This window comes from Vipera berus, assembly GCF_964194415.1.
Source record: "Vipera berus genome assembly, chromosome: 2".
Classification (NCBI taxonomy): domain Eukaryota; kingdom Metazoa; phylum Chordata; class Lepidosauria; order Squamata; family Viperidae; genus Vipera; species Vipera berus.
The window spans coordinates 21,803,843-21,831,342 of NC_138203.1; the positions used below are offsets into that span (position 1 = coordinate 21,803,843).

The following is a 27,500-nucleotide window of genomic DNA, read 5'->3' on the forward strand; positions in this document are numbered from 1 at the left end:
CTATCAGCTGTCTTCATTATTTAAATTATTTTAGCTAAATGTTGCCCAGCTGTTTCAGCAGTGACTTTTTCTATTCTTCCCTTTTTTATCTTTAGAAATGAGTGGAATTTCCTGACAACTAATGGCAGCATTTCTCAATCTTGGTAGGTTTAAGACAGGGCTTTTCAACCTTTTCGCCCATTGTACCACTTTTAGGATATGGCAACATCCGAGTACCACCACTCACCTAGCAAGGTGTCAAAAACTTGATGACACCCCCCCCCCAAAAGAAAAAAGTGATGAAGTACAGGTAGTCCTCGACTTACAACAGTTTGCTTAGTGACTGTTCAAAGTTACAATGGCACTGAAAAAAGTGCCCCCCCAAGCCACAGCCGAGCAAGACGCCTGCCTGCCCGGCGGCGCTCTTCCTCCTGTTTGAAGTTTTCATTGTTGTGAGCATTTCTGTTGAGGATTGGCAGTGGAGGTGGGGTGGAGGGTGTTTGGTTTTTATTCCCCCCATCTGCTGGGTGGTTGCAGCAGGTTTTGGTCACTTCACATGACCCTGGGACACTGTGACTGTCATAAATATGAATCAGTTGCCAAGCATCTGAATGTAAATCACAAGACCCTGGAGATGCTGCAACATTCCAGCTGATCAGCACTTCTTCTGGGCTCAGCTGGAGCCTGGTGCTGATCCTGGCACTTTCGCTGAGCCCTGACAGCCCTGCAGCTCCAGCCATCTCTTGCTCAGGCTTGTGTGGTGCTGCCAACGGTTCAGCTCATTCCCCTCCCCTGCTACCACTTCTCTAGGATGGTCGCGTACCACCTGCCAGGTGCCAATGTACCACAGGTGGTACCTGTACCACTGGTTGAAAAGCTTTGGTTTAAGAGTTATGGACTTCAACTCCCAGAATTCCCCAGCCAGCATGCTTCTTAAAGCTGCCAAAATTGAGAAACACTGACCCATGGCAAACAGGGAGCAGATGTGCTAAGCTGTCTGGGTAGGCATGCATCAGAAGGCCATATCTACCATGCTTTTCTGACTGTGACTTGCAACTGAGCCAGGATTTGTCCAGTACAATCTGTTCACCAGACTGTGCTGGAACTCCAGTTTTATGGACTTCCGGTAGAGTTGACCTGGCGGCTAATCATCACATTCTTTATGATGCAATTAATTGCACCATAAAAATGCATCCTGTTCTGAACTGGACAAGCCGGCCCTTCCAATCAAGCAAGTACCTAGGTTTAATTTAGCATTTCTAGGAAATCTTGCAATAGTGGGTTCTCAAAGGAAAAGTTAAAATATCAGCAATTATATAGTAAGTAAAATTGAGGCATTCTTCAAACTTAATTATATACATAGTTCTAGTAACTGCAAAAAGGAGCTTTGTTTGGATACCATGAACAGGAGAAAAAAAAATCACATATTGAATTCTAGTTAGATTGTTCCTTTTTATGCATCAAATCATCTATCTGAATGGTGTGCCTTGAAAAAGCTCAGAACAGATAGAAATCCAATCGTTTTCTTGTGCACTTTGTTTTCTTTGTAAATGTGCAGGAAATTGTAATGAAGTCTGGCATTTACACATGTGAAATCCTTCAAGTGGAACAGGTCAGTACAAGCTGTTCCGTCCACTTGACTCTGCTAAACTCACATTGTTTGGTTCTAGAAGGAATTGCAGGATGTCACCATTAAATTGGGTTTTGTGTTCTAACACTTTTCAAAGTTATTCTAACCTGTTCAGCACCATCCTCTCTGACCTCACTTCACCAATTGGCATTATCAACCAAGATGCATATCACAGTAACCCAGGTACCCTAGGTTAATTATCTGCAAGGTAAGGCTCTTAAAGATATAGAAATTACATTTTGGTGAAAGTCACTGAAAAGAAATCAAAGGGAAATGTGAAAGCTTACCCAGGGCAATAATTTTCTGCTTAACTGAACAGAGAAATGGTCTCATCATTGATCCTAAAATTGTGTCCTCTTTATAGCTTGTCTGTAGCAAGTTCGCTTATCAGGTTAGCAAAAGCTACCTGGGTTCCAGCAACAGCTTCTATTAGTGATAATATCTTAAGAGATCATGTGAAATTTAGCTGCAACATGTTGAAACTGTGACTTCTACAGTGCTTGGGTCTTACTGGAAAGAGCAGCTCTAATTTCAGGTTGTGTTCAATAAACTACTTGTGTGAAAGGTCACTCAGGGGAACAAGAGGAATTTCTTAATTTGCTGAAACTATTGCTCCAGCAGATATCATTTTGATGACCGTCGTCTTTAGATCTTAAGATTTGTCTGACAAACAGAGCGGTGGGGGTGGGGGTAGCTGGGACTTTGTGACTGGAGCCAGGAACAAGTGGGCAGATAACAAAACGGAGAGTTTTGCCAAAATATTTAGTAGAGGAAGTGAAACTATCAACCTCCCAATTTCAAATATTCTTATACCAATCTTTGGTTTGCAGTCACGTGCGGCAATAGCAATGCAAGGAAAGGTGGAAGAATGCAAACAAAATTATCAAGGGAGCTGAACATCTTCCCTACCCCAAAACAAAACAATCCTAAACCTCCTTCAGTTTGGACCAAAGGAACTGAGGAGGGAATAAGATTGAAGGGTATGAAATCATGTACACTGTGGAGAATCAAGGTTTTTTTGGTCCCTCCAAACCCAACAACCACAGTTCAACCAGTGAAGCTGACAGGAAAAAGTGGAATACATGAAAAACAGCATACAGGATATCATTTAACTTGTGGAAATCATTATTCCATAATATGTGGTGATAACTACTAACTTGGATAGAGAATAGATAAAGTCATGGATGACAGGTCTATCAAAGATTGGTATTTATAAGCATTCATTATGTTACCTTCAGATTGGACCAGCAGATCTCCCATTGCCAATTGCAGGAGAACAAGTGTAGGAGAGAAATATATCTCCTTCCCTTCTTTTGTAAGCTGGATGAAAATATCTGCTGGGTGGTCATAGGTTCAGAATGCTGGACTAAGATGGTCTTGGCCTGATCTGAAAAGACCATTCTTATGCTCTTATCCCTGCATATTATGATATTTGGTTGTAGATTTGTACGCTCTTATAATTCAGCTAATGTGATTTGTAAATGGTGGTTTATGGCTTAGGGCAGTGGTGGCGAACCTATGGCACGTGTGCCAGAGGCAGCACTCAAAGCCTTCTCTGTGGGCACATGCACTGTTGCCCCAGCCCCACCTCCCCCCGCAGCTCCGTCCTCACCAGCAGCCCCCCTGGAGGAGAGTCACCCCCAAGCACGGCCCACGCGGAACAGCACAGCAAGGGACATGGCAGTCGGGCAGTTGGGACAAAACTCCACCCTCGCGGCCTGTCACGCGCAGTTGCTGCTGGGCGCAGGCAGAGGACATGGCTGCCATGGCACTGCTGGGCCGCCTGGGCAATCTGCAGCAGGCCATGGAGGTGGTGGGTGGCCCTGCAGGTGGGTGGGGTGGGGGTGGGGCAGGGGTGAACCATGTGGGGCAGGGGTGGAGCAGGCAGGGAGTGGAATGGGGGGCAGTTTCTGGGCACTCGGTCTCACTGGCTTAGGGAAATAAGTGAACCAACTTATACAAATATTTTCTGGACTGGATGCTAAAAGCAATCTAATGCAGTGTTGTGGCAGAGAATAAAAAAGCTCAAAAGTAGAGACACCAGCACATACACACTCTCACACGCACATATTTTGCTTTATAAAGAAATAGGCCCATGAACAATTAATTTACTCATCATCGCTCTTATATTTACACATTTTTCAAAAAGCCATTCCTGCTTTCTGTAAATTATTGTTGATGAATAAAGGAATGGGCCTGAAGGATCCAAATCTAGTTATGTACATTCGTTACTAAGACTATTCACATACAGAGTAGTTGCTGATTAAAAATTTCAGTGAGACAAAAGAAAAGCACCTTTTAAGATGAAGCAATACATTTTATCAAAACCAGACAAATGGTAGGATGCCAGAGGCAATTTAACCCAGATTGATCAGAATTCAATTTTATGAGCTAGAGAAGATAGTCTATGGAAAGAGTTATTTTACTGTTTACTCTTGCTGTATCCCTTTGGTATGACAGTCTTAACTTGGAAAAAAATTACGTTGCATCATTTAACAAAATAACAGAGTTAGAAGGGACCTTGGAGGACTTCTAGTCCAACCCCCAGCTCAGACAGGAAACCCTATACCATTTCCAATCTCTTCTTAAAAACTTACAGTGTTGGAGCATTCACAACTTCTGGAAGCAAGTTATTCCACTGATTAATTGTTCTAACTGTCAGGAAATTTCTCCTTAGTTCTAGGTTGCTTCTCTCCTTGATTAGTTTTCTTCCATTGCTTCTTGTGCTGCCTTCAGGTGCTTTGGAGAATAGTTTGACTCCCTCTTCTTTGTGGCAACTCATGAGCTATTGGAACACTGCTATCATGTCTCCCCTAGTCCTTCTTTTCATTAAACTAGACATACCCAATTCCAGCAGCTATTCTTTATGTTTTAGCCTCCAGGCCTGATCATCTTTGTTGCTCTTCTCTGCACTCTTTCTAAGAGTCTCAACATCTTTTTTACATAGTGGTGACCAAAACTGGATGCAGTATTCCAAGTGTGGTCTTACCAAGGCATTATAAAGTGGTACTAACACTTCATGTGATCTTGATTCTGTCCCTCTGTTAATGCAGCCTAGAACTGTGTTGGCTATTTTGGCAACTGATTTTCCACTAGGACTCCAAGATCCCTCTCACAGTTACTACTGTTGAGCCAGGTACCACCTATACTGTACCTGTGCATTTGATTTTTCTTGCCTAAATGTAGAACCTTACTTTTTTCACCATTGAATTTCATTTTATTAGATAGTGCCCAATGTTCAAGACTGTCAAGATGCTTCTGTATCTTAAGCCTGTCTTCTGGAGTGTTGGCTATTCCTACATTTCAGTGCACAGTCAGCTCATAGACTAAGGCTGAAGATGGGAACAACATTACCAAGGCATGTTACTGGTGGAAAGCAACTTTGGCCACATATACATGGCATTTTTTCAAGTTCAGAATTGATGCCTGCAGGTCATGTCTTTCTTCCCCCAGCTGTTGAATTCTACTGGCCCAGAAGGATTTTCTTTTGTTCCATGGTAGTCTCCAGCCAAAAGAAGTTGGATTTAATTAATATTCTTGTCCTAGAATGCAGGGCTATGGAAAATCACTTGGGAATTTTTTCTGTTCATCTCTGTAGATCCTACTTTCCTTTTTTTTCCTAAGCTAAAAAAGTCAGCTCGTTTTTTCTAGAACAAAAGTACTCTTTCTGAAAAGGAACAAACAGAAAAATACTATACTGTAAATCTGTGGGGTGTTTTCACCATGGATCCCCCTTTAAATACCTTTTGTGACCATGGCCATGGACTCCCAAAGATTTAAGATTTAAATCATAACATTTCATCAATCTTTGCAGCCCCCCCAGGTATCCACAGGTTGAGAAGCACTGCTGTAAATGCTTCACACCATAGCTATAATGGCATTGACAGAATGGAAAATATACATAGGTAAGGGTTGAATAGTTAGATTCTTAAGTGTTCTTCAAGCTTGCTTCTCTTGCTGCAGACATTTCATTACCACACTACTACAGGTAGTACTCAACCTACGACAGTTCCTTTAGTGACCGTTCAAAGTTACAATGGCATGAATAATCTGACATGACTGTTTTTCACAGTTACAACCTTCACAGTATCCCCATGATCACATGATCAAAATTCAGATGCTTAGCAATTGATTCCTATTTATGACCATTAGTTTGTCCCAAGATCATGTGACTTTCTAACAAGCAAAGTCAATGGGGAAGCCAGATTCACTTAACAACCAGGTTACTAACTAATCATCTACAATGATTCACTTAACAACTGTGGCAAGAAAGGTCACAAAATGGGCCAAAACTCATTTAACAACAGAAATTTTGGGCTCAGTTGTGGTCGTAAGTCAAAGACTACTTGTAATATCATCAACACATGGGGGATGCTGGCTATTTATAAAGGGTAGTTTGTATCCTACTAGACTTGATAGGATAAGCTACCACATATAAAAAGCCAGCAAGGCCAAGTACTTTGAAAAGACTGATCTAAAGCTGGGGTCTTGTTCGAAAAAGGCCCTACAGATAGAAAATGAGAGGAGATTAGTAAGGTTTAAGCACATGTTCTTCATTACTTGTTCTTTTGCTGTCCTCCTTTTCTCCAGAACTAATAAACTTGGTAGAAAGTTGAAGAGGTCTTTGCCACATTCTGACAATTAAGTTCTCTCATTAGTGCATCTTCCCTTCGTAAAGCTGGCGGTATTATATGGCTCAGAACAGGAAGCCTGCAAGTCAGAGTGGTTTTAATATATCCGCTTATATTCCTCATGGTATCGTTGAGTCTGGTGTCTAACTTACTAGTATGGCAGCTGTTAAGTCATCCTGGTACACAGTATTCTGCTGCAGAGTAGATCAATCCTAGTGCTGAGGACCTGAGGGTGACAGCCTAAGTTCTCCATTTAGGTCCACAGAATTTCTTGAGTATGTTATTCCTAGTATTGATTTTTGCTGCCCTATTCTCTAGGTGTATCTTATAGGAGGGAGTCTGGTCCATGTTACTCCAAGGTAATTTAGATGGGGCCTAAGTTGTTGTTTCAGTAGGGCTTCATATGCTAGTTTGTTGTTAAACTGAAATCACACCGTTTGCTGGTGCTAGGCGTGAACCTCCAATCAGTGAAGAATTTTCCCAAGATTTAAAGATCTTTAGACAGGAGCCTGTCAGCCACCTCCTTGTGGTTTTCTTATACTGCTATAGCCAAATCATCAGTTTATCCAAATCTGCATCCCCTTGTCTCTGGCATATTCTTATGTATTAGTTGAACAGTGTAGGTACCATTACAGAACTTAATCATCTTATCTTTCTTACGTTGTCCCCCATTATTATCTGAAAGGACCTATTACTCAGCATGTTATTAATTAGAATCCAACATCCATAATAGAGAATTATCTTTATTAAGAGCAAGCAATTAGCATTACAATACATGAAAGGTTTGGTAAATATGTTATTAAAGCCTTTAATCATTAGTTGCCATCAGTCTTGTACATATACACTACTAGCAGAAAGCTTATGCCCAAATATATGTATTTATGTTTTTATTGTCAAAACAGTCTGTTACATAAATTAGAACACTGAAAAAACCCAGGTCTACAAAATTCAGTGTAAGCAAATATTGTAAAAGCAATAGATAAATTTAGTGTGCCCTAAAACAATTTAGGAAGGGACGCGGTGGCTCAGTGGGTTAGGACGCTGAGCTTGTCGATCAGAAGGTCGGCAGTTTGGCGGGTCGAATCCCGAGTGCCGCGTAGCAGAGTGAGCGCCTGTTACTCGTCCCAGCTTCTGCCAACCTAGCAGTTCGAAAGCACATAAAAATGCAAGTAGAAAAATAAGGGCCACTACGGTGGGAAGGTAACAGCATTCCGTGCACCTTTGGCGTCTAGTCATGCCGGCCACATGACCACGGAGACATCCTCGGACAAGCGCTGGCTCTTCAGCTTTGAAACGGAGATGAGCACTGGCCTCTAGAGTTGGAAACGACTAGCACGCATGTGCGGGTGAACTTTTACCTTTAAAACAATTTAATTTATAATGAAGTTCTTTGTTAGGAATAAGTTCTGTTGTACTAAACCACGTCATAAACAGCTGGATAGTTGAACTTTTATAGAAAAATTTTGATAGTCATAATAAAGTGGGGGAGCAGAGGAATAAGACAAATATTTATAACCTGTACACCTGCATGAACAGGTCAGGAAATCAGATGGTGAGCAAAGGATTTGTATAAGGACAGTAGCAACAGATAATCTCTGTTGCATATTTGTTGATACCATTTGTTTCTCAAAAAAGTGTATCCTGCTTATAAATAAAATAGGCTTTTTAACAATTAGTAAGATAATGTGCTCTCTATGACCTGGGAGTATTTAGTTTTCAAATGACAAGATTCATAAGACCCATTTCATGTGAGTTGATCAGCATCTTGAGCCAAGAATAACAATTCTGCTTGGCAGCCCCATACATAGATTTATTATTTATCCCACTCTGATGTGCTACAAGTTTATTTTGAAATTAATGGAGCAATACATGCACAATAGTTCCTCTGCAAAAAATAATGCTCCACTGAAATTTGTCTTTATATATTGAACTTATCCTTTTTGCCCAGCAACTAACAGAATAACATAGTTGAAAAGGGTCTTGGAGATCTTCTAGTCCAACCCCATGCTTAAGCAGGATACCTGATATCATTTCAGACAAATGGTTGTCTAGTCTCTTCTTAAAACCTCCAGTGTTGGAGTACCCACAACTTACAACTATTAATCATTCCACTGATATAGATTACCATAATATTTCTCACTGACTGGAAATTTCTCCTCAATTCTAGGTTGGATCTCTCTTTTTTTAAGCTTCCATCTGTTACTTCTTGTCCTGCTCGCAGGTGCTTTGTAGAATAGGTCCACTCCCTCTTCTCTGTGACAGACCCTCAAAGTTGGAAGACTGCTTATTATGTCACCTCATGTCCTTCTCTTTGCTAAATTAGACATACCCAGTTCCCTCCAGACTACTTATCATCTTTTGTTACGCTTCTCTGCACCTGTTTCTATAATCTCAACACTTTTTTATATCATGGTGACAGAAACTGGATGCAGTATTCAAATTGCGGTCTTACCAGTCCTGTACTAAAACATTACATGTCCTTGATACTGTTTCTCTGTTGATGCAGCCTAGGACTGCATTGGCTTTTTTCATAGCTGCAGCCCACTGCTGGCTGATACATAAGTGGTTGTCCTCTAGGACCCCCAGATCCCTCTTACAATTACTGCTGCTAGGTACCACCTATTCTATGTCTGTGCATTTGACTTTTCTTACCTAAGTGTAATGCCTTACATTTCTCACCAGTGAATTGCATTTTGTTGGATAGAGCCCAGCGTTCGAGTCTGTCAAGATCCTTCTGGATCTTGAGCCTATCTTCTAAGATGTTGGCACCTAGCTTGGTGTTGTCAAATTGGATGAGTTCCCCTTTTTCGCTCATCTGTTGCTTCTATCCTTAAATCATTGAAGATATTCCACAGGATTCTTTTCTCTTGTCCATTTTCTGGGATGCATGCTTTCAAAGGAAGACAAGGTGGCAGTCTGGGAGATGGTTAGGAAGGAGAGACAAAGTAAGCATGGTTTGGCTCTTACATTATTAAAATTTCAAGCTCTGATACTCGCTTTAAAATTGTGCAAAATGGAATTATAACAATATTTAAAGGAAAGCCAAGAGTTATCTACATGTACCAGGTTCCTAAATACAAAACAACTCTGTGTAGGCTAATAAAGATAACTCTTTTGTTGCTGGCACTTGCCATCAGTTCAGCCAGTTGGTTTGAATCCCAACTTGGAGGGAAAAGCTGTGAGTTCATTTGCAACAGCAGAGATTTGTAGAGAGTTTTAATCCTTTCCAAGTGGCACATAGCTCTGTGGGGAGTCCTTCAAAGCCAGCCCTATGGTGTGGAAATCTCCCTGTGATCCCTTTTGCATATAAAGAAACATCACACGTTGTTTTTTTCTCTTCTCGGTATTGTCTGGCTTAACATGAGGTAGTTTGAAAAGAATGCATAAATACATTGCCAGGAAGAACAATAGACTTTCTTAGGAAACAATTAAAAATGGAATAATTATCAAGCTTCTCTTGACAATCTGGTATAATGCTAAACATGGAAACCACAAAAATTCTCCATAATTTATAATATCTTGAGGCCTGACTTTCTTGACCAGTCTAGTAGGTGCCTGCCTTTTCGCTTTTAAAGCCTTGCACCAGGGGAATCCCCTGCTTATAGTGAAGTTGACATACCCAAGTGATACTGAATTCAGAAGGAGAGATTTAAGCCCCTATTTTGCAGGAATCGGACAGCTTTTCTAGATCATAATTGTTATATTCCTATTTGGAAAAGATCAATTCAAGTTTCCAGAACCTGGAACCCTCCAGATCTGTTGAGATAACTAATTCTAGATTTCCAGCTGTTTGGTGGTTGCATAAGGGAATTTGAACTGTTGTCCAAAGGGGGGTCCCTACACTACATAGGTAGGGCTATGCTAGCTAAATAGGATGATCTGCAGCTCAAAGTTCTTCTAATTCAGGCTAGTCTATGCCTGATAAAAGATGATCGTGCTTTACTGTTTCTGCTTCTTCTTAATTTTTTTGGTCCTTCCTACTGAATCTAAAGCTCCAGAGCTAGGGTATCTGTCCGTCCCTTTTTAAACATACCAAAAGGTATGAAAGCTTTGATTTGAGGCATACATCTCTTTCCCCAAGGTCAAAACACTCTGATGGTGACTTGTTACTTCCAGCAATTGAATCATAGTGCACACTTTCTCTTCATGGAGAAGCTGCATATCCTTCCATTACACTAAAACTTACCTGGCTTCCTGTTCTTCCCCTTTTGAAAAAATAATCCAGTGGGAGAAAATTCTTCAGAGGGCTTTTCCTTGGGATTTCTTGAAAGTATAGGAAACGCCCCCCCAGAGATATGATTATCCAGTGGAAGACAGAATAGTCCATTGACTGTCGTTTCATCCAATAAGTACAATAAAAGCAGAAGAAGGCAATCCAAATTCTCTGTTTAAAAAATGGCAACACAAATTTTCTTGCATATGAGAATTGATAGAAAAAGGACATTTTTTTTCCAGATTGGCACTAGTTTAGTAATATGTTTTTCCTGAAGGGAAAGATTAAGAGGACTTGGTAGCAAAACATTTGAACATCCACATTAGGAACCCCCAATTTTTTTTTGATGATAATTGTATTGGTAGAAATGAGCGCATGTTCTGGAATGTCTTCCATTCACAAGTCAGCTGAACAGCCTCATTATTTATTGTCTCTTACACAGTTTCAATATGTAATAAAAATTTGTAAGGCCATAACATTTGTTATAATTTAGTTCCTTCATAGATCCTTGGCTTCATTCCATCCAGTTAACCACTAAAGCAGCAGAGAAGTGAAATGGTGTTTCTCTCTTGTAAAAATAATAAGATTGATACTATTATCTTTTTCTGCAATTGCAGAATCCAGAGGAATGGCTCTTTGGTTGCTGTTTACGTTGGCTATGGCATCTGCGAACAGTTCTTTTTCCACAATGAAACGTGAGTTTGAATGCTTTTGAAAAAGTGATATTACAATGTTTGAGGTACTTAACATAAGAAATTTCATCATTAAGTCTATGCTATAATTGTTTTCAGCACCAGCTGTTGCTGTACCAAGTTCTGTTTTTACTTTTATTTTATATTACTTTGAACTGGACAGTCTGTGAATTAAGCATCAGCGCCTGCAGGAAAGCTATCATAGTGGTTCAGTCTAATCCAAAATCTCATAAAGCAGGATTATGGCCCACATAGAAGCTGGTACACTAATGGCTGAAGGTATCTGATTTTCTGCCTAAAGACTGCTGTGCAGAATACAAAACACGCCTACAGAAAGGCAATGTTATGTCAATGATTTTAAATGTCACATTCAGTGACATCACTAAAGAATTGACAAAAAAACCTTGGACACTTCATAGAAGGAAGCAAATATCTCAACTCCCCAGTAGAGTGCCTCCAAAGAATCAAAGACATGACAATAGATGAAGATGGAATTGTGATCTCAATTGATGTCATAGCACGTTTTACATAGCACAGCAGACTAACAATCACATGGCATCACCCTAGCACACAAACCAACTAAAGCCCTCCAAAACATCCTGAGTAAACCAAAAGACTTAGCAGCCCTGGAAGAAAAAACAAGAGTCATTTACAACATACAGTGTAAGGACTGCAATAGCCACTATGTAGGACAAACAGGCAAAAGACTAGCAGAGTGCATCCATCACCACTAACGAGTAGTCAGAAGACATGATGAAAACTTGATTTCACAACACATGCACAGACTTGAACTAGGAAACAGTGAGCCTTCTAGACCAAGTCCAAAAATGCTGACGAATTCCTGGAAGCCTGGCACTCATACAAATTGGGCATCAACAGACACATAGAGATAAATAACATCTACATAACATTCAAAAGAGACAGTCAAAAGGCCAAAAAGGAAACAAAATGACCGAAATACCTCCTCATCAGCAATCAATACCCAGATGAGCAGAAATTAACACAAAGGTTAACCTAAGACCAACAGTTAAGAAGCAGACAATACCCTAATCAAGGAACTACCAACCAACAAACAAACAGTAAACAATAGCCCAAACAACCAGCAAGAACACTCCCACTTACACGAACAGGGCAAACCATCAAATATATAAAGTGAGAGCAAGCCTCTCTTCTACCCGTACCATTTCAGCGACAGTGATAAGGAACAGGATTTTTCTGCAATACTAAAGTGATGAATACTGTATTCTAAATTTGTGCTGCCAGAACAAGGTTACTATCAAGACTATACAAGAGCAGAGGTCCTTAGCACAGCCAAAGCCTCAATCAGCACCCTCTAAATCAGGGGTGTCAAACTGCTGGCCCACGGGCCAGTTGCATCATATGGAGGCTACGCCCACCCCATCTCTGGCAATGCAAAAAACGTGATGATACGTCACGACATGTCACATGACGTGGCGAGTTTGACACCATGTTCTAGATAGTGGTGATAGAAGGGAAAAATCATTAAATGCTAGAAATCATGTTTCATGTTATTATATATTATTAATCATATCCCATGCATTTAGTTAAATAATATTTAGAAATGACACAATGCATTTATCCTGATTCCTTTTTCAAAAGTGACTAACAGCATGACATGAAAAAGACAAATGAGACTCTGACCTGAATTATAATTCATTGCACTTCTGATCCGGTCTGCTTGTTGGAATATTAATCACATAGCTTGTGTTTCAAGTCATTTACTGTAACTCAGGATTCTTGGATTAGTGTTCAGGTAGGGGGGAAAAAGGTGAAAAAATTAAAATGTTCCTCTGTTTTTAAGAATCTTGAACCATCAAGGCGGTGAGGAAATCACCCCCTTGTCCTCCTCTGTTTGAACATAATAGCAACCCAATTCTTGTTTCTATTTATTTCTAAATATATAGCATGGAAGGCATTGCTTTATTATTGTCAGAAGGTATATTTTAGATCCCATCTAGCCAGTGTACATTTATTGGTTTGGAGGTGCTTTAACTGGATCACAACCTATTCTTTTCCACTTTGAGTTGCTAATTTGGCCACCCCTGTTTTATCACATGCATTATTTTATTTTCAGCATTGGAAGCTTAATAATAGCTGTGGTGGGGAAGAAAACTGGAGGAGGAAATGCATTGAAACTTATCGTAAAACAGTTCTTAATTGGTGGTGTCTATGCATCAAAAGGGACGTAGTGGCTCAGTGGGTTAGGACGCTGAGCTTGTCGATCATAAGGTCGGCAGTTTGGTGGGTCGAATCCCGAGTGCCGCGTAACAGAGTGAGCGCCTGTTACTCATCCCAGCTTCTGCCAACCTAGCAGTTCGAAAGCACGTAAAAATGCAAGTAGAAAAATAGGGACCATTACGGTGGGAAGGTTACAGCGTTCCGTGCGCCTTTGGCGTCTAGTCATGCCGGCCACATGACCACGGAGACAAACGCTGGCTCTTCAGCTTTGAAACGGAGATGAGCACCGGCCCCTAGAGTCGGAAACGACTAGCACACATGTGCGGGGGAACCTTTACCTTTACCTTTATGCATCAAATATTTTCTAACAAAGGAAATAAGTAATCTTGAAAACAGAATTAAAAAAAAACAAATAGAATATTTAAAAGGCAGGCCTCACCCAGTGCTTAGTATTACATACTAACATAGGCAAATTAAAGTGCATAAAATAATTTTAAGAAGGACTGTTTAGAAGAAGGCTCCACAATTTAGTGCTTTGAGGAACATGGTATCTATCATGCTAAAACTAAAAACACTGCAATCTTTACTCTTCCTTCAAAAAAGAATGTTTATTTGTTATTTCAGATTTCTTTATCCCACCTTTATTGTTTTTATAAATAACCCAAGTCAGCAAATGTACCTAATAATTCCTTCCTCCTTCTATAGACACAGTTTTTTTCCTCTGCTGAACACTTAATTTCCACAGTTCTGCTTATGTCTATTATTCATGTAGTGTGGCCCTATTACTTTTATCCTTCTCATCTGTTCCACCACCTTCTCTATTGGTATCATTATTAATATTATCTCTTGTTATCATGATTATTACTACTTTGTTGTTTTGCATCTACACTGAGAGCTTATTTAATTTAATTTAATTTAATTTAATAATATTTCTATACCGCCCTTCTCCCGAAGGACTCAGGGCGGTGAACAGGGCAAGAATAAAAATACAGGATTACAAAAGTTAAGAAAATGATTAAATACATGCCCATATACTAAAAATACATCTTAAAACCCCAATAAAATAAAAATAACAACCCCCCCCCCAAACCCCTCATCAGGCCAGGCCAGCTTGTTCAAAAAAGTATGTTTTTAGCTCGCGGCGAAAGGAGCGAAGATCGGGCGCCGTCCGGAGCTCAACCGGTAGCTGATTCCATAGCTCCGGGGCGCCCACAGAGAAGGATCTCCCCCTGGGGGCCACCAGTCGGCATTCTCTGACCGGTGGCACCCTGAGGAGGCCCTCTCTGTGGGAACGCACAGGGCGGAGGGAAGTTGATGCCGGCAGCAGGTGTTCCCTAATGCACTGGAGACAAATTTTTTGTGTGTATAACCACACTTGGCCAATAAAGTATTTTACCTATTCTGTGAGGTGAGTTGGGCTGAGGGAGTGTGACCGGCCCAAAGACCAAAATCTATTATAGATCAAATTCTATTATAATTATTTGTAATAGAAGACTATACCCATTTGGAGCTGCAGAAGTTTTTTTCCAGTGCCCATTAAAACCATCCCACCACCCCAGCTGTGCTTATAGTAGCAAAATTTCCCATCAGTTCCTTGGCTCAGGCAAATTCCTGATAAAAGTGAGGAAGCAGCTTGTTCTTAAATTTTGCCATTAGTGGGTGGAGAGACTGAGACTTAGAAGTTTAAGGAAGCATTTGGTTGAATCATGCAAGATCAGAGTGGGTTGTCTCTTGAGTCTAGAAGGCAGAACTAGTTCATTGGGGGACTTCAATTCTCAGAATTCAGAGAGTTCAAGTCCACACAACTTGCAATTGCTAAAGATGAGGAACAGTGGTCTATGAATTGATGTACAAACCTCTATAAAATTAGTGCAGCCATTTGCACTGCAGCCATGCCAGAAAGGAAAAGCAACCAATTGAGCCTTTACAACCACAATTTATTATCTTTTTCCCCTACAGGACTGAATTAGGACCTGTCCACCCCCTAGGCAGTTTTATTTTTGTAAGGCCCTATTACAGTTGTAATTCAGATCCTTATGAGATTATAAAAGCAACACCTGCTGTAGGAGACTTTCTTCTGTCCAAGGGGGCGAGAAAGAGAGAGAGAGTATACAGTATTTTATAACTTTCTGCTGGCTGTTCTTTGGTGCTATGAGATTATTCTGTCACAACTGACTGGTTCATGCATTTGAGACTTAAAAACAAACAGTCATATATCTTTTTTTCCCCAGTATGGAAACTCAAATAAACCTAATTAAATGGTAGTATTGTCTTGGGTATATTTAATTTTAAGCTGTACAAATCTTGATTTTAATGTTCCTTTTCATATTTTCATGTTTAATAAAACATGTTTATAGGCTCTAAAAGCTTCATAGCTCTTAGACATTGTGCTTAGGGAAGATGAAAAGTCATTGATATGAAATAATCTAAAATGAATTAATGTTTGGAAGAGTGTCTTGGCAATCATTCGTTCAGGCAAAAGCTTCTCCTGCATTTAGTCACTTGTCAGTTCGAGCATCAAATATGTATATGAACTGGTTATCCTGTGTTTTGAGTGAGAGGGTAATTTACTCCTTCCATATCTCATGGTATTGTATCAAGACACTTCAGATATTCTGTGGATCACTGAATCCCAAACGTGTAGGCAGCGATCTATTGCTTTTAATTGCATTTCAATTAATGTTACCTTAAATCAAATCACTGTTTTGAGAAGAGAAATATCTAGTATGTTGCTCAAAGAACAAAAAATATGAAAAAGAAGTCCCTGATATAAATGAAATGCTTATACTTGTATGAAAATATTTGAGGACTTCATTAAAAGCAGTCTAAAGAATAAGCCATAATATCGTAAAATTGCTTTCTGTTCTCTGTACAGATTACTCCAGCCAATGTCCTCTATAAAGCGGATTACTTAATGCACTTTGTAGAGGAAACTGGAGAACATAAGCTTGGGAAACAGCTCATGGAATAATATATTAGCAAGTTTTCAAAAAGAAAAAAATCTCAGCTGTTTTAAATCTGGAGTAAAGTTGGATCCAATTATAAAGCTGCCATGATGTCCTTGTGATAGTAATAACTCATCACTGGGACAGGGAATGGATTTTTCAAGAGCACGTCAGCAAGAAAAACAAAGCTGCTTTTGGACATCTTGACTAAAACAGATGTTGTTGTTTTAATTTTTCCTGATCTACTATTGTAGAAAGTAGATGCAGAAGGAACCTGAATCTCCTGCCAGCACTCATGAGTTTAATAAATTTTATAATGAAATATTTAGCTGTGTGGAATGCTCAAGAGAACAACATACAAATATAAAATTTGTTAAAATTTAGTTACAAAACTCTTGCCTGGAACCAGACAGAAGTATTATTAGCAGACAGAAAGACCAATAGTGTAGTCTCAAACTTTGCTTCTTTAAGAAAGGTGGACTGCCGCTTTGGCTGGGTAATTCTGGGAGTTGAAGTCCACCTCTTGAGAAACATTGGTTTAATGACACATCATTTTACATGCTGATCCTGCAGCGTAAAGATAGGGCATGGTATTTTGCTCTTTGTCTTCTGTTGTTGAATACAGGCACATATTTTAAAGAAAGCCTTTTAGAATCCACAAGGTAGGCTTGTGAGGTTTTAAAATAAGAGTTTTACATGTCATCACCAAGAATCACCTTATATAACTAAATTCTATAGTTACTATTACTCCTTCTGGATTTAATCTCTCTTATCACTTAAGAAATTAAAATCAACAACTTTGGGAAAGAGTTTAGAGCTTAGTTCAGGCTTTCAGCTTTCCAAAGTTTCTTCTTCAGACAAAATAGCTAATATCCAGGAATTTCATGGGGAGGAGGAAAGTGACTTAACATTTAAGACATGTCTATAGTATGTCAGTATGTCTATAGTATATTGCTTTCTTAGATTAAATGAAGAAGGGACTCCAGATGTGCAAATTGGATCTTATCAGATGCAAAGTAGATTTTAGACTAAATTGGCTTTTGCTGGGAAGAAAAAAACATTTGTTGGGTTCTAATTTTGGAAATAAATCCAGTTGTTAAAATCAAAGCTGTTTCCAACCTGTATGTATCACATTAATCTTTATCCCTTACCCCTAGGCAACCTTTTGAAGTGGACATATAAAGAACTCAAATTTCAAAGCTGCTGTAACTAAACAATAGCGTCACTCTTAAATATAGTAAATATGTAAAAAATATGTGCAAACAATGCATCCATAAAATTGTATGAATTTGACAGCTTTGTTTTGTAACAATTTCTTTTATTGCTTTTATCACATTCACTATCCTAAATTACTAGAGGCTGTTGAAGTTGCCAAAAAATGCAGAAAATGCCTCAAAATGTCAAGATTTGACAAACAAGTTCCTTAATCTCCAGGCATCCAGTGTAATCTTCAGTTCTCAGGGGTGTTACAGATTTTTGTAGAGCTTAGAGTTAACATTTTTTCCAGAGTAAATGTGCTATTGCCATTTTCTCTAGCATCATATGTTAAAAATGTTCAGATTCTTAAAAAATATATTCTTACTAGTAAGAAGAAATTGTTCTGTAACTTTTCTGATATTGAATGAAAATGGCCAAGATAATAAAGTTAAAAGGCAACTGAGTCACATTTAAGCTATTGCTAATTTGTTCTGCAAAGATGGAACCATTAGTTGCAGATGTAACCTGTCACTGTTGTGCTGTGCTCAGCACAGCAGCTGTTTGCAATGTCATGCAGCTTAGGAGCTCAGTACTTTGCCACCTACAGCAACCCACAGAGCATTATCCAATTTTTTAATGCTGCTACTGGTAGAATGATGGTGATTTCAAGTATCCAAAAAATATGGAAACTTTTGTACAATGTGTAATCATGGTCGGATGATTCTGACCATATTTAAGGGGCACTATGTTTAATCAAGTGCTCTATGTCAGTGTTTCTCAACCCTGGCAATTTTGAGTTGTGGACTTTGACTCCCAGAATTCTCCAGCCAGCATGGGATCTTAAGGTGTCCAAGGTTGAAAAACACAGTTTTATGTCTTTGACTGAAATCAGTGACAGCATCTAAGCAAATTTGGCCGATCTTGAAAAGCAAGGTGAGGTTTGCTTAATGCTTGGTTGGGAGAATGTGAAGAATTCTCAGGATTGTAGGCTAGTGGGGCAGATTAAAAAACATTCCTCAAAAAATAATTGTAACTATGTCCATGTTGTTCCCAAGAATTAACTTGGGTCCATGTAATCACCAAAAGCTTGACTCAAGGGAGACTTATTTCCATGTCTTTATTTACTATTTTTGACTGTAAATCTGAAACTTTGGATTGAAGTAGTAAAATTAGGAACCATTCCTGAAGTGAATCAGATTTAGATTTAGTTTCCTGCCTCAGTAGGGGGTTGGACTAGATGACCTTCCAATATCATCATTGTCGTTGTCATCATCATCATTATTATCTTTTATTCATTAAATATGAACCTCAGTTAACTGAACATTCAAATTGACTGGTGCTGATGGTTGACACGGATTGCTGCCAGCATCCTAGGTATCAACCAGGTACTTCCTTAAAATGTAAGATGTTCCGAGTAGCGCAGTTTATTATTATTGTTGTTGTTGTTGTTATTATTGATGTAATATAATGTTACACTTCTTATAATGCCTTTGGAAGTGAAACATGGCGTCTTTATTCCTTGAACTCTTAAGTTGGGGCCAACAATCTTTTCAGGCATTAGGAACTTATATTTGGGAAAGCCCCCAAACATAAAAAGGCTGAAAATTTGTGAGATAATTTAAGCTGATTTGCAGTTGAAGACCCAAACAACAAACCAAATACTATGTAGTACTATCTGTTTGTCAGGTAAAAATAAAGGAAAAACATGCAGTTAAAATATTCTTAAAATTAAAATGATATTTACATTAAATTTATGGTCTGAGGGTGGGGCATAGAAGGCAAAACTAAGGCCTTTGGGGCATTTGGCTGAAATCACATATTAAAAGCTTTTTTATTATAAATCTCAGATCAACAAGTATCTCACAGGTTGTGAGCATATGGCAATCTCCCATGAGGGTCAAAATTTGTCAAGATTGCAAAATTCTTTCCTGAAATCTGGAGCCTAATATGAGAATATTAATTTGCTACATTGTTAATCATGTGGATTTTCAGTCAGTTTTTAAAGTAATTTTTATTCATTTTTGGAAGGTTGAGTTGATCATCACATGGCCAGTCTTTGGTCAAAAATCCTGTCCTTTCATCTACTTTCCTTTCCTCAAAAGCATCTGGTAGAAATGTAGCTATTGTAAGATGGACTACAGGGAGTTTCAAAAATATTGTTCTTCGGTGTGTCAGAGTTCCTTCTGTGCTCTTAATCATTTGGGAGAATTAAAGTTTACATGATTCCTTGTGCCAAAAGCAATGCTATTGCAACAAGAAGTCAATGCATTAAAGTCTCTAAACTGTATGTCCTCCATTTTGTTTTACATTGTAAGGTGGTCTCCTCAGACAATGGATAGAAAAAGCAACAAGAAGATATTTTAGGACAGAGCTCCAATTAAGATCAAAGGATCTTAATCAATAGGATGCCTCTCCCTCATTGCAACTCAGAAAGAAAGTTCTTATTATTTATTATCTCAGAGGGCAAATTTATTGGTTAAATTTAGTTGCAAGTAATGGACTTCAAGCTTAGACATCAGGAGGAACTTCTTGACTAAATGAGCTGTCAACCAATAATGACTTTTCATTCATTAGAGGTCTTTAGACAGAGTTGGATGGTTATCTGTCATAGATAATTTAGTTGATCAAGGACTGATCAGGGAGATTGACAGAGTTGGATGGTTATCTGTCATAGATAATTTAGTTGATCAAGGACTGATCAGGGAGATTGGCTATCTTCTCAGATCCCTTCCTCCCCAATGGTTCTCATGCTTACGCTTCAGTATGCAGCTGCCCATGAAAGGGCATTTGAAGTACAAACTCTTCACTAGTGAAATGACTCCTGTGCTTCTATGTTGAAGCTGAGTTTGGAAATGTCCATTGGTAAAAAATTAATCCTGGCCTTATGTTAAGTGTATGCTGCAAAGCCTTCTTGCTTTCTTGTTGGCTTTCTGTGTGATGCAGTTTCAATTTTGTATGGTGAGATGTTTTGGCAGCACCAACCAGCTTTTACTAATCTTGAAAAAGCTAAGAAGGATCATGGTTATTATTTAAATGGGGACTGGAGAAGAAATCCAAGATCTTTAACTAAACTAGGAAAGTTGAAACAACATCCTAAAAGATGCAATACCAAAGTCCTTCTGTATTGTCTTTTTTAATTGAAAATTACTATAATATAAAATACAAATAAAAACAAAGATAAAAGGGGAATATGGGAGGGAAAAGAAAAGGGAAGGGAGTGCAAGGTAAAAGGGAAGGTAAAAAAGCAGTGACCTCCAACTTTTTCAATGCAGTAAAATACAAAGTACAGTTGCAACCTCAACTTTTACTTTACATATTCAGTAAATACTAGCCATTTCTATAACAGAAGACTAATTTAATCCAAAATCAAACATTCATTTTTTCAAGCATAAAGTCCAGAAATGTTTATCAAATAGAACAAAATGGGATTTATGTTTTCTTAAAACAGTTAATTTCACCATTTCTACCAGCTCCATCAGTTTTCCATCCATTCTTCCATTGTGGGAATTGACATATCTTTCCATTTTTGTGCATATAGAATTCTCACTGCAATCAACATACTGTACAGGTAACCCCTGAGTTACGAGTATTCACTTAGCACTCGTTCGAAGTTACGTGATAAGCGCCCCCTAGTGCTTACGAGCAACTCCCAAAATTACAAATATTGCAGCACCACAGCAGTCATTTGCCCTTACCTTCACTCTGGTTATCCCCTCCCTCCCCACCCCGGGTCTCCTTAGGCACCAGGCCCTCAACCTTCCGAAGATCGAGATCCTTCTCTTTCTTGGCTGTTCCAGGCCTTCGGTGCATTTGCAGAGAATGGAGGCCTAGAGTAACGCAAGATCACACTGGATCAGTGGAACGAGATCTCACGTTACTGACCTCGTGTAATCTCATGGTACATTAGGCCTCTATTCTCAGCAACAGAGTATGGAACTGAAGCCGAGGGATGCTTCCGCAGCCTTCCAGCGGCCCAATCTGGGTGCCACATGTTTTCTCCAGGCTGCTGCCACCCAGATCTGAGGCCAGGGGATGCTTCTGCCACTCTCCGGCGGCCTGTTTCCAGGCAGGAGAAGCCTGGAGAAGGCCTCCAGTACCTGGATCAGGCTACTGGAGGGCAGCGGAAGCATCACCTGGCCTCAGATCCGGGCGGCAGCAGGAACCACAGCAGAGAGGAGATGGATCTTTTCAAGCTGAGTCCAACACGCCAGGAAGGGAGAGGGAAGCATGAGGTATCTTAGTGGATCGGAAAGGCCTTGGTAGCCTGGTCCATCACTAGGCCCTCCATGGCCTTCCCCACCCTGAAATACCTCATGTTCACTTAAGGAGCCGCATGCATCTTAACAAGAAAGGGAGTGATCTTGTTTGAGGTACAAGATTCACTCCCACGAGTTTTCGAGTTTCAAGTGGAATGGACAGGCTCCATTACAGTTGTAAATCGAGGACTATCTGTATATAATATCAAAGTTCCTTTTTTAAGCTCTCTGTCCAATAGTTGTAAAAGAAAAACTTCTGATTTCAGTTTTGTATTTGTTTTAAGAATCTTCTGAATTAAAGCATAAATCTAGCCCCGTTTTTTTTATCATAAGCCCACCAAATATGATAAAAAGTACTTTCTTTACAATTACATTTGCAGCAAACATTTTAAACAGCTTTATACATTTTGAAAATTTTATCAGGTGCTAGATATCCACAATGCACCATGTAAAAGTTTTCTTTCAGCTTACAGTTCTATGTAAATTTCAGACCATGCATCCAACACAGTCTAACATATAAACTGGGTCAGTTTGAGCTAAAAACACACATAAAAGGAGTACTGTCTGCCAGCAGCTGTATTATCCTCCTTCAGCCAAGAGCTGCTTTGTCTTCCTGATATACAGGAAGTCCTTGACCTACCACAATTCATTTAGTTGAATGTTCAAAGTTACAATGGCACTGAAAAAAGTGATTTTTCACACTTACAACATTTGTAGCATCCCCATGCTCATGTGATCAAAATTCAGTTGCACATCTCCAGGTCATGTGATTTACATTTCAATCAAGCTTGTCTGAAGACAGTTCTCCCTAGGTTTGTACAGTATGTGCAAGTTTCCACCAGAGGGAAGAACACTTTGGACCACGTGTATTCCAATCTTAAGCAGGCATACAGAGCTTTTCCTCTTCCCCACCTGGGTACATCTGACCATCTTTCACTCCTGTTGTGCCCAAAGTATGTTCCTCTCAGGAAAAGGACTCAGGCAGTCACAAAAAGGGTCAGAACCTGGCCAGTGGGTGCTCTCAGTCAGTTGCAGGACTGCTTTGAAACCACTGACTGGAGTGTATTTGAAGAACAAGATCTAAATTCATATACAGATGGCGTACTCTCTTATATTAGAACATGCACGGACAGTGTAACAACGGATAAGTGCATTAGAGTTTATGGGAACTGTAAACCCTGGATGACTGCAGAGATACGAACACTCCTGAGAGCCCGGGATTCTGCCTTTAAGGCGGGGGACAGGGACAGATACAGAGAGGCCAGGGCAAATCTCAGAAGAGGCATTAGGATGGCAAAACAACAATACAAACAAAAGGTGGAGAACCATTTAGCGAACAACGATCCGAGGCAAGTATGGCAGGGACTGCAGCACTTAACCAACTATAAGGGCAGCACGAGGAGCATGGCAAACACCGATGCCTTGTTGGCTGAGGAGCTGAATATCTTCTTCGCCCGCTACGAGGTTAAAAGACCAGACCCCGTAGCCTCTGCTGGCCGGCCTTCTGACTCTCAGCCACTCACCCTGTGTGAACACCAAGTGAGAGCTGTATTAAAGGCTGTGAATCCCAGCAAAGCCGCAGGCCCAGATGGGGTGCTGGGGATAGTGGTCAGGAATTGTGCCGATCAATTAGCAGGGGTCCTGACAAGGATTTTTAACATCTCCTTGCAAACGGCATGTGTACCATCATGCTTGAAGGCAGCTACCATTGTCCCAGTCCCCAAGAAAACTGCAGTTGAGTGCCTGAATGACTACAGACCTATTGCATTAACGTCTGTAGTCATGAAATGCTTCGAAAGATTGGTTCTCCAACATCTTAGGACATGCCTCCCACTGGACTTTGATAAACATCAATTTGCCTACAGGGGAAATAGGTCGACAGACGATGCCATAGCTACTGCTTTACACTCTGTAGCAAGTCATCTCGAGAAACCTGGAAGCTACGTCAGGATGCTTTTTGTTGACTACAGCTCGGCTTTTAACACCATTTTGCCGAGCATTCTCATCGAGAAGCTGACTGACTTGAAATTCTCCCCCGCTATCTGCGATTGGATTCAAGACTTTCTTAGGGATCGGGTACAAACAGTGAGGGTCGGGTCTGCTTTGTCCACCCCCCTGAAGCTTTGCACCGGCACGCCACAGGGCTGTGTGCTTAGCCCCTACCTGTACTCTTTATACACTTATGATTGTGTATCATCTGACCCATCCACTGCGATAATCAAGTTCGCAGATGATACAACTGTGGTGGGTCTTATTACAGGTGGGGATGAGACAGCATATAGGGCGGAGGTACAAAAACTATCCATATGGTGTAGTAACAACAACTTGCACCTAAACATCAGCAAGACGAAAGAGATGGTGTTAGACTTCCGGAGAAAAAAAGAGGAACCTGCCCCACTTTACATCGGGGAGGACTGTGTAGAGAGAGTTCCCTCCTTTAAATTTCTGGGAGTCTACCTCTGTGAAGATCTGACCTGGAAAGTTAACACAACCCAGGTGGCTAGAAAGGCCCAACAGAGGCTTCACTTTCTTAGGATCTTGCGGAAGAACAGGGTAGAACAACAGCTAATGACCCTCTTTTACCGGTCTACCATAGAGAGCGTCCTCTCATATGGTATTGTGGTTTGGTATGCCGGTCTGACAGCCGCGGATAGGAAAGTATTACAGAGGGTAGTGAGCACAGCACAAGACATTGTGGGCTGTTCCCTGACACCACTGGATGACATCGCCAGGGCTCGTTGCCTTGGAAGAGTGAGGAAGATTCTCAGGGATGACTCACACCCTGGACGGTATCTCTTTACTCTCCTACCATCCGGTAGGAGATATAGGAATATAGCCAGCCGTACCAACAGGCTGAAGAACAGCTTTTATCCGTGGGCTGTTAGGCTTTTGAATGGGATGTAATCTTATGCAGAGTTGACTTGGGAGGCCGGTGTGTGGTGTAGTTGGTTCACATAGTGTGGTGGGATGGAGGGTTTGTTGTCACTGTGTGTTGGGGGGAGAGAGCACAGGGGGAGGCTCAGCTAATCTCAATGTACACATGTTGTACTTTGACAATAAAGGTTTATTATTATTATTATTTGGATGCTCGACAACTGGTTCATATTTATGATAGTTGCAGTGTCCCGGGGTCATGTGATAATCTTTTGTGACCTTCTGACAAGCAAAGTAACCATGTTACTAATTTAACAACTGCAGTCATTCGAATGTGGCAAGAAAACTCGTAAAATGGGACAAAACTCACTTAACAAATTTCTCACTTATCAACATAAATTCTGGGCTCAATTGTGTCATAAGTAGAGGACTATCTGTATTGGATGTTCATGACCACAATGTCTAGCAAGGGTGCCTCTTGCCTTAGACAATTTAAGAGGAATCGTTTTACGTTTTCTTTTCTGAAACCCAGAAGAAAAAAGATCTGGTAACACATATACAAATGAAATATTTATTGAATTGTAATGGGGAATAAAAGTAGCAAATGATATTTGAGTTCTACATTTTCTTTGCCCCTCACTGTGTTTTAAACTTGTGTAACTTGATGAAGGAATGTGAACATTGTGTAATGTTGTGGCTGAAATTATTCACTGTGTCTGAAACAAACAAACTATTGTAATGAGCCTTGGGTGCTGAAATGTTTTCTGGTCACTGAAGTAGTTTGTTGTTGTTTTTCTCCTTTACAGCAATTCAACTACCAACTTTCACAAAGGCAATAAAACACAACTAACATAATTAAGGAAAAGGAAAAATTAAAAAGTAACCAAAACAAAGTACATAAAACAAATTATACAAAAAAGGATCTCTGATTTTTTTTCAGTACAGAGACAATTATAAAATACAATATCCTCTCTCTAAATTTAAGTAAATATCAATATCCACCTTTAAAATATTAACAACCAATATTCAAATACTATTCATATATTTTAGTTTAACATATAAAAACCTATAAATAAATATAGCTAACATCCACAATATTTCTTCAGTCACATCAAATCTAATCCTCAAACTCCAAAGTCAAAATCAACTATCAACTTTAAATAACGGTTTTCAACATAAAGCCTGCATTTTAAAGGATAAAAAGGAAATTTCTTCAGCATGGGTTGTAATTTGCCTAGATAATGATGGCTAATTTAGCACTGTCTTTATGACACTCCCACAGTCCAAGGCAGTATACCTGTTTAATGCTAATTGCTGGAGGGACAAATGATGGCAGTTTACATTTGATCTGTATTTTTTTTAGTGTTCTCTACTGTGACATCACTATTAATGGTCAGGCAGTATTTTGAAACAGTTACGTTGGCAGTCTCAGAAGACAACAAGAATGGAGCTTGACAATGGCACCTACCTAAGACTATTTAGTTAACTTGAATTGTGGCCCCAAAAATGAAGTAATTCTCTTTCATGAGGGGCAAAGATGAGATTAAATGCAGCTCTAACCACTTCCTACATATCTTGCTTTGTTTGATATGTTTTTCTATTGTTTTCACGATTTTCCAAATCCAACCATCACTCTCATCTGCTGCATATTCTTTGCAAACTTGTTACTTTTCTCTTCTTTTGATTTGGTTTAGAGTAGGGTTCTCATGCATGCTTCTAGACCTAGGATATCAAATATCTAGGTATTCTGTGGGCTTATACCATCCAATAAGAACTTTTGATATAAATATTTAGGGCGATTGTTCTAACAGTAATCCCTTGCAGTGTTTATGTCTAGTTAGATACATAGCTGGCCCCAATGTTTTGTCTTATCCTTCTGAAGGTATCGGAATGGTTTAGGGCCATAGGGCAGGTAGAGTAGTATACATATTTCCAGAAGAGGAAAATGCGTATGGGAGCTTATAAGGAACCATAGCAGAAGTTTCTTCTATTGGATTTAGCTGCCCCTGAATCCTCCTTCAGTAATTGTCAGAGACTTTCTTCTTCCCTTTCTATTGTCCAACAGGACGAGAAACAATAGATGGAAATTAATTAAAGAGAGAACCAACCTAGAACTAAGGAGAAATTTCCTGTTAAAACAATGCAATCAGTGGAATAACTTGCCTCCAGAAGTTACGGATACTTCATCTGAAATGGTGTAGGAATTCCAGCTTGAGCAAGAGTTTTGACTAGAAGACTTTCAAGGTCCTTTCCAAATTTGTTATTGTGTTATTCCTTTGAATAATTTAGAGGAATCATCCACTTATTTCAATTTATTACAATCAGATACCAGTACAATAATAATCAAAAGAAAATTTAAGACAGAGTTAAAACACATTTATAAAACAACTTAGCATTTGTAAGTCAGATTCAGGAAAAACAACTTAGCTAACATCTATTAATGAGGTCCAGGGTACAACCTATATTAAATTATAATGTAAATGCTAAAATTATATTAATTACAATAACATCTTAAATCACAAGAAACAAAGGCATCAAACTATTAATAAAGTAATATCTAAAATTAAATGAATTATAATTGCAAAGTATGTATTGCAGTATATTGGTACAAGAATATTCAATTGATCTTTGTGCTACTGCACAAAATCTGTCAACGTGCACTGTAACAAGGGGTACTTCACCTATAAGCAGCATCTGGGCATAGGCCGAATCTGGGTTATTAGGGTATAATCAGAGGTAGTCTTAATGTAGATGTTTCTATGAAAGGAGCAATGAAGAAGAACATGTTCTATAGTTTCCACTTCTGAATCACAGGGCAGAATCAATACTTGATCATTTTACCAGTTGGAAAATGTACGTGTCAAAAACTCCACATAAATGCTAA

The 27,500-nt window shown here is 39.5% G+C and overlaps 1 protein-coding gene across 10 annotated transcripts in view; it reads left to right on the forward strand.

The window, feature by feature from the left end:
* Positions 1-27,500, forward strand: part of LOC308662494 (growth hormone receptor-like) — a 161,204-nt gene that overhangs the window by 62,643 nt on the left and 71,061 nt on the right. For 5 of the 10 annotated variants that reach the window (XM_081318366.1, XM_081318365.1, XM_081318369.1 and 2 more), the window contains exons 3-4: positions 96-143; positions 11,071-11,148. In XM_081318366.1, the coding sequence (XP_081174492.1) occupies positions 122-143; positions 11,071-11,148 (100 nt within the window). In that variant the 5' untranslated portion in view covers positions 96-121. The remainder of the gene's footprint in view (positions 1-95; positions 144-11,070; positions 11,149-27,500) is intronic. The other 5 variants (XM_081318370.1, XM_081318373.1, XM_081318374.1 and 2 more) reach the window with 1 other exon arrangement.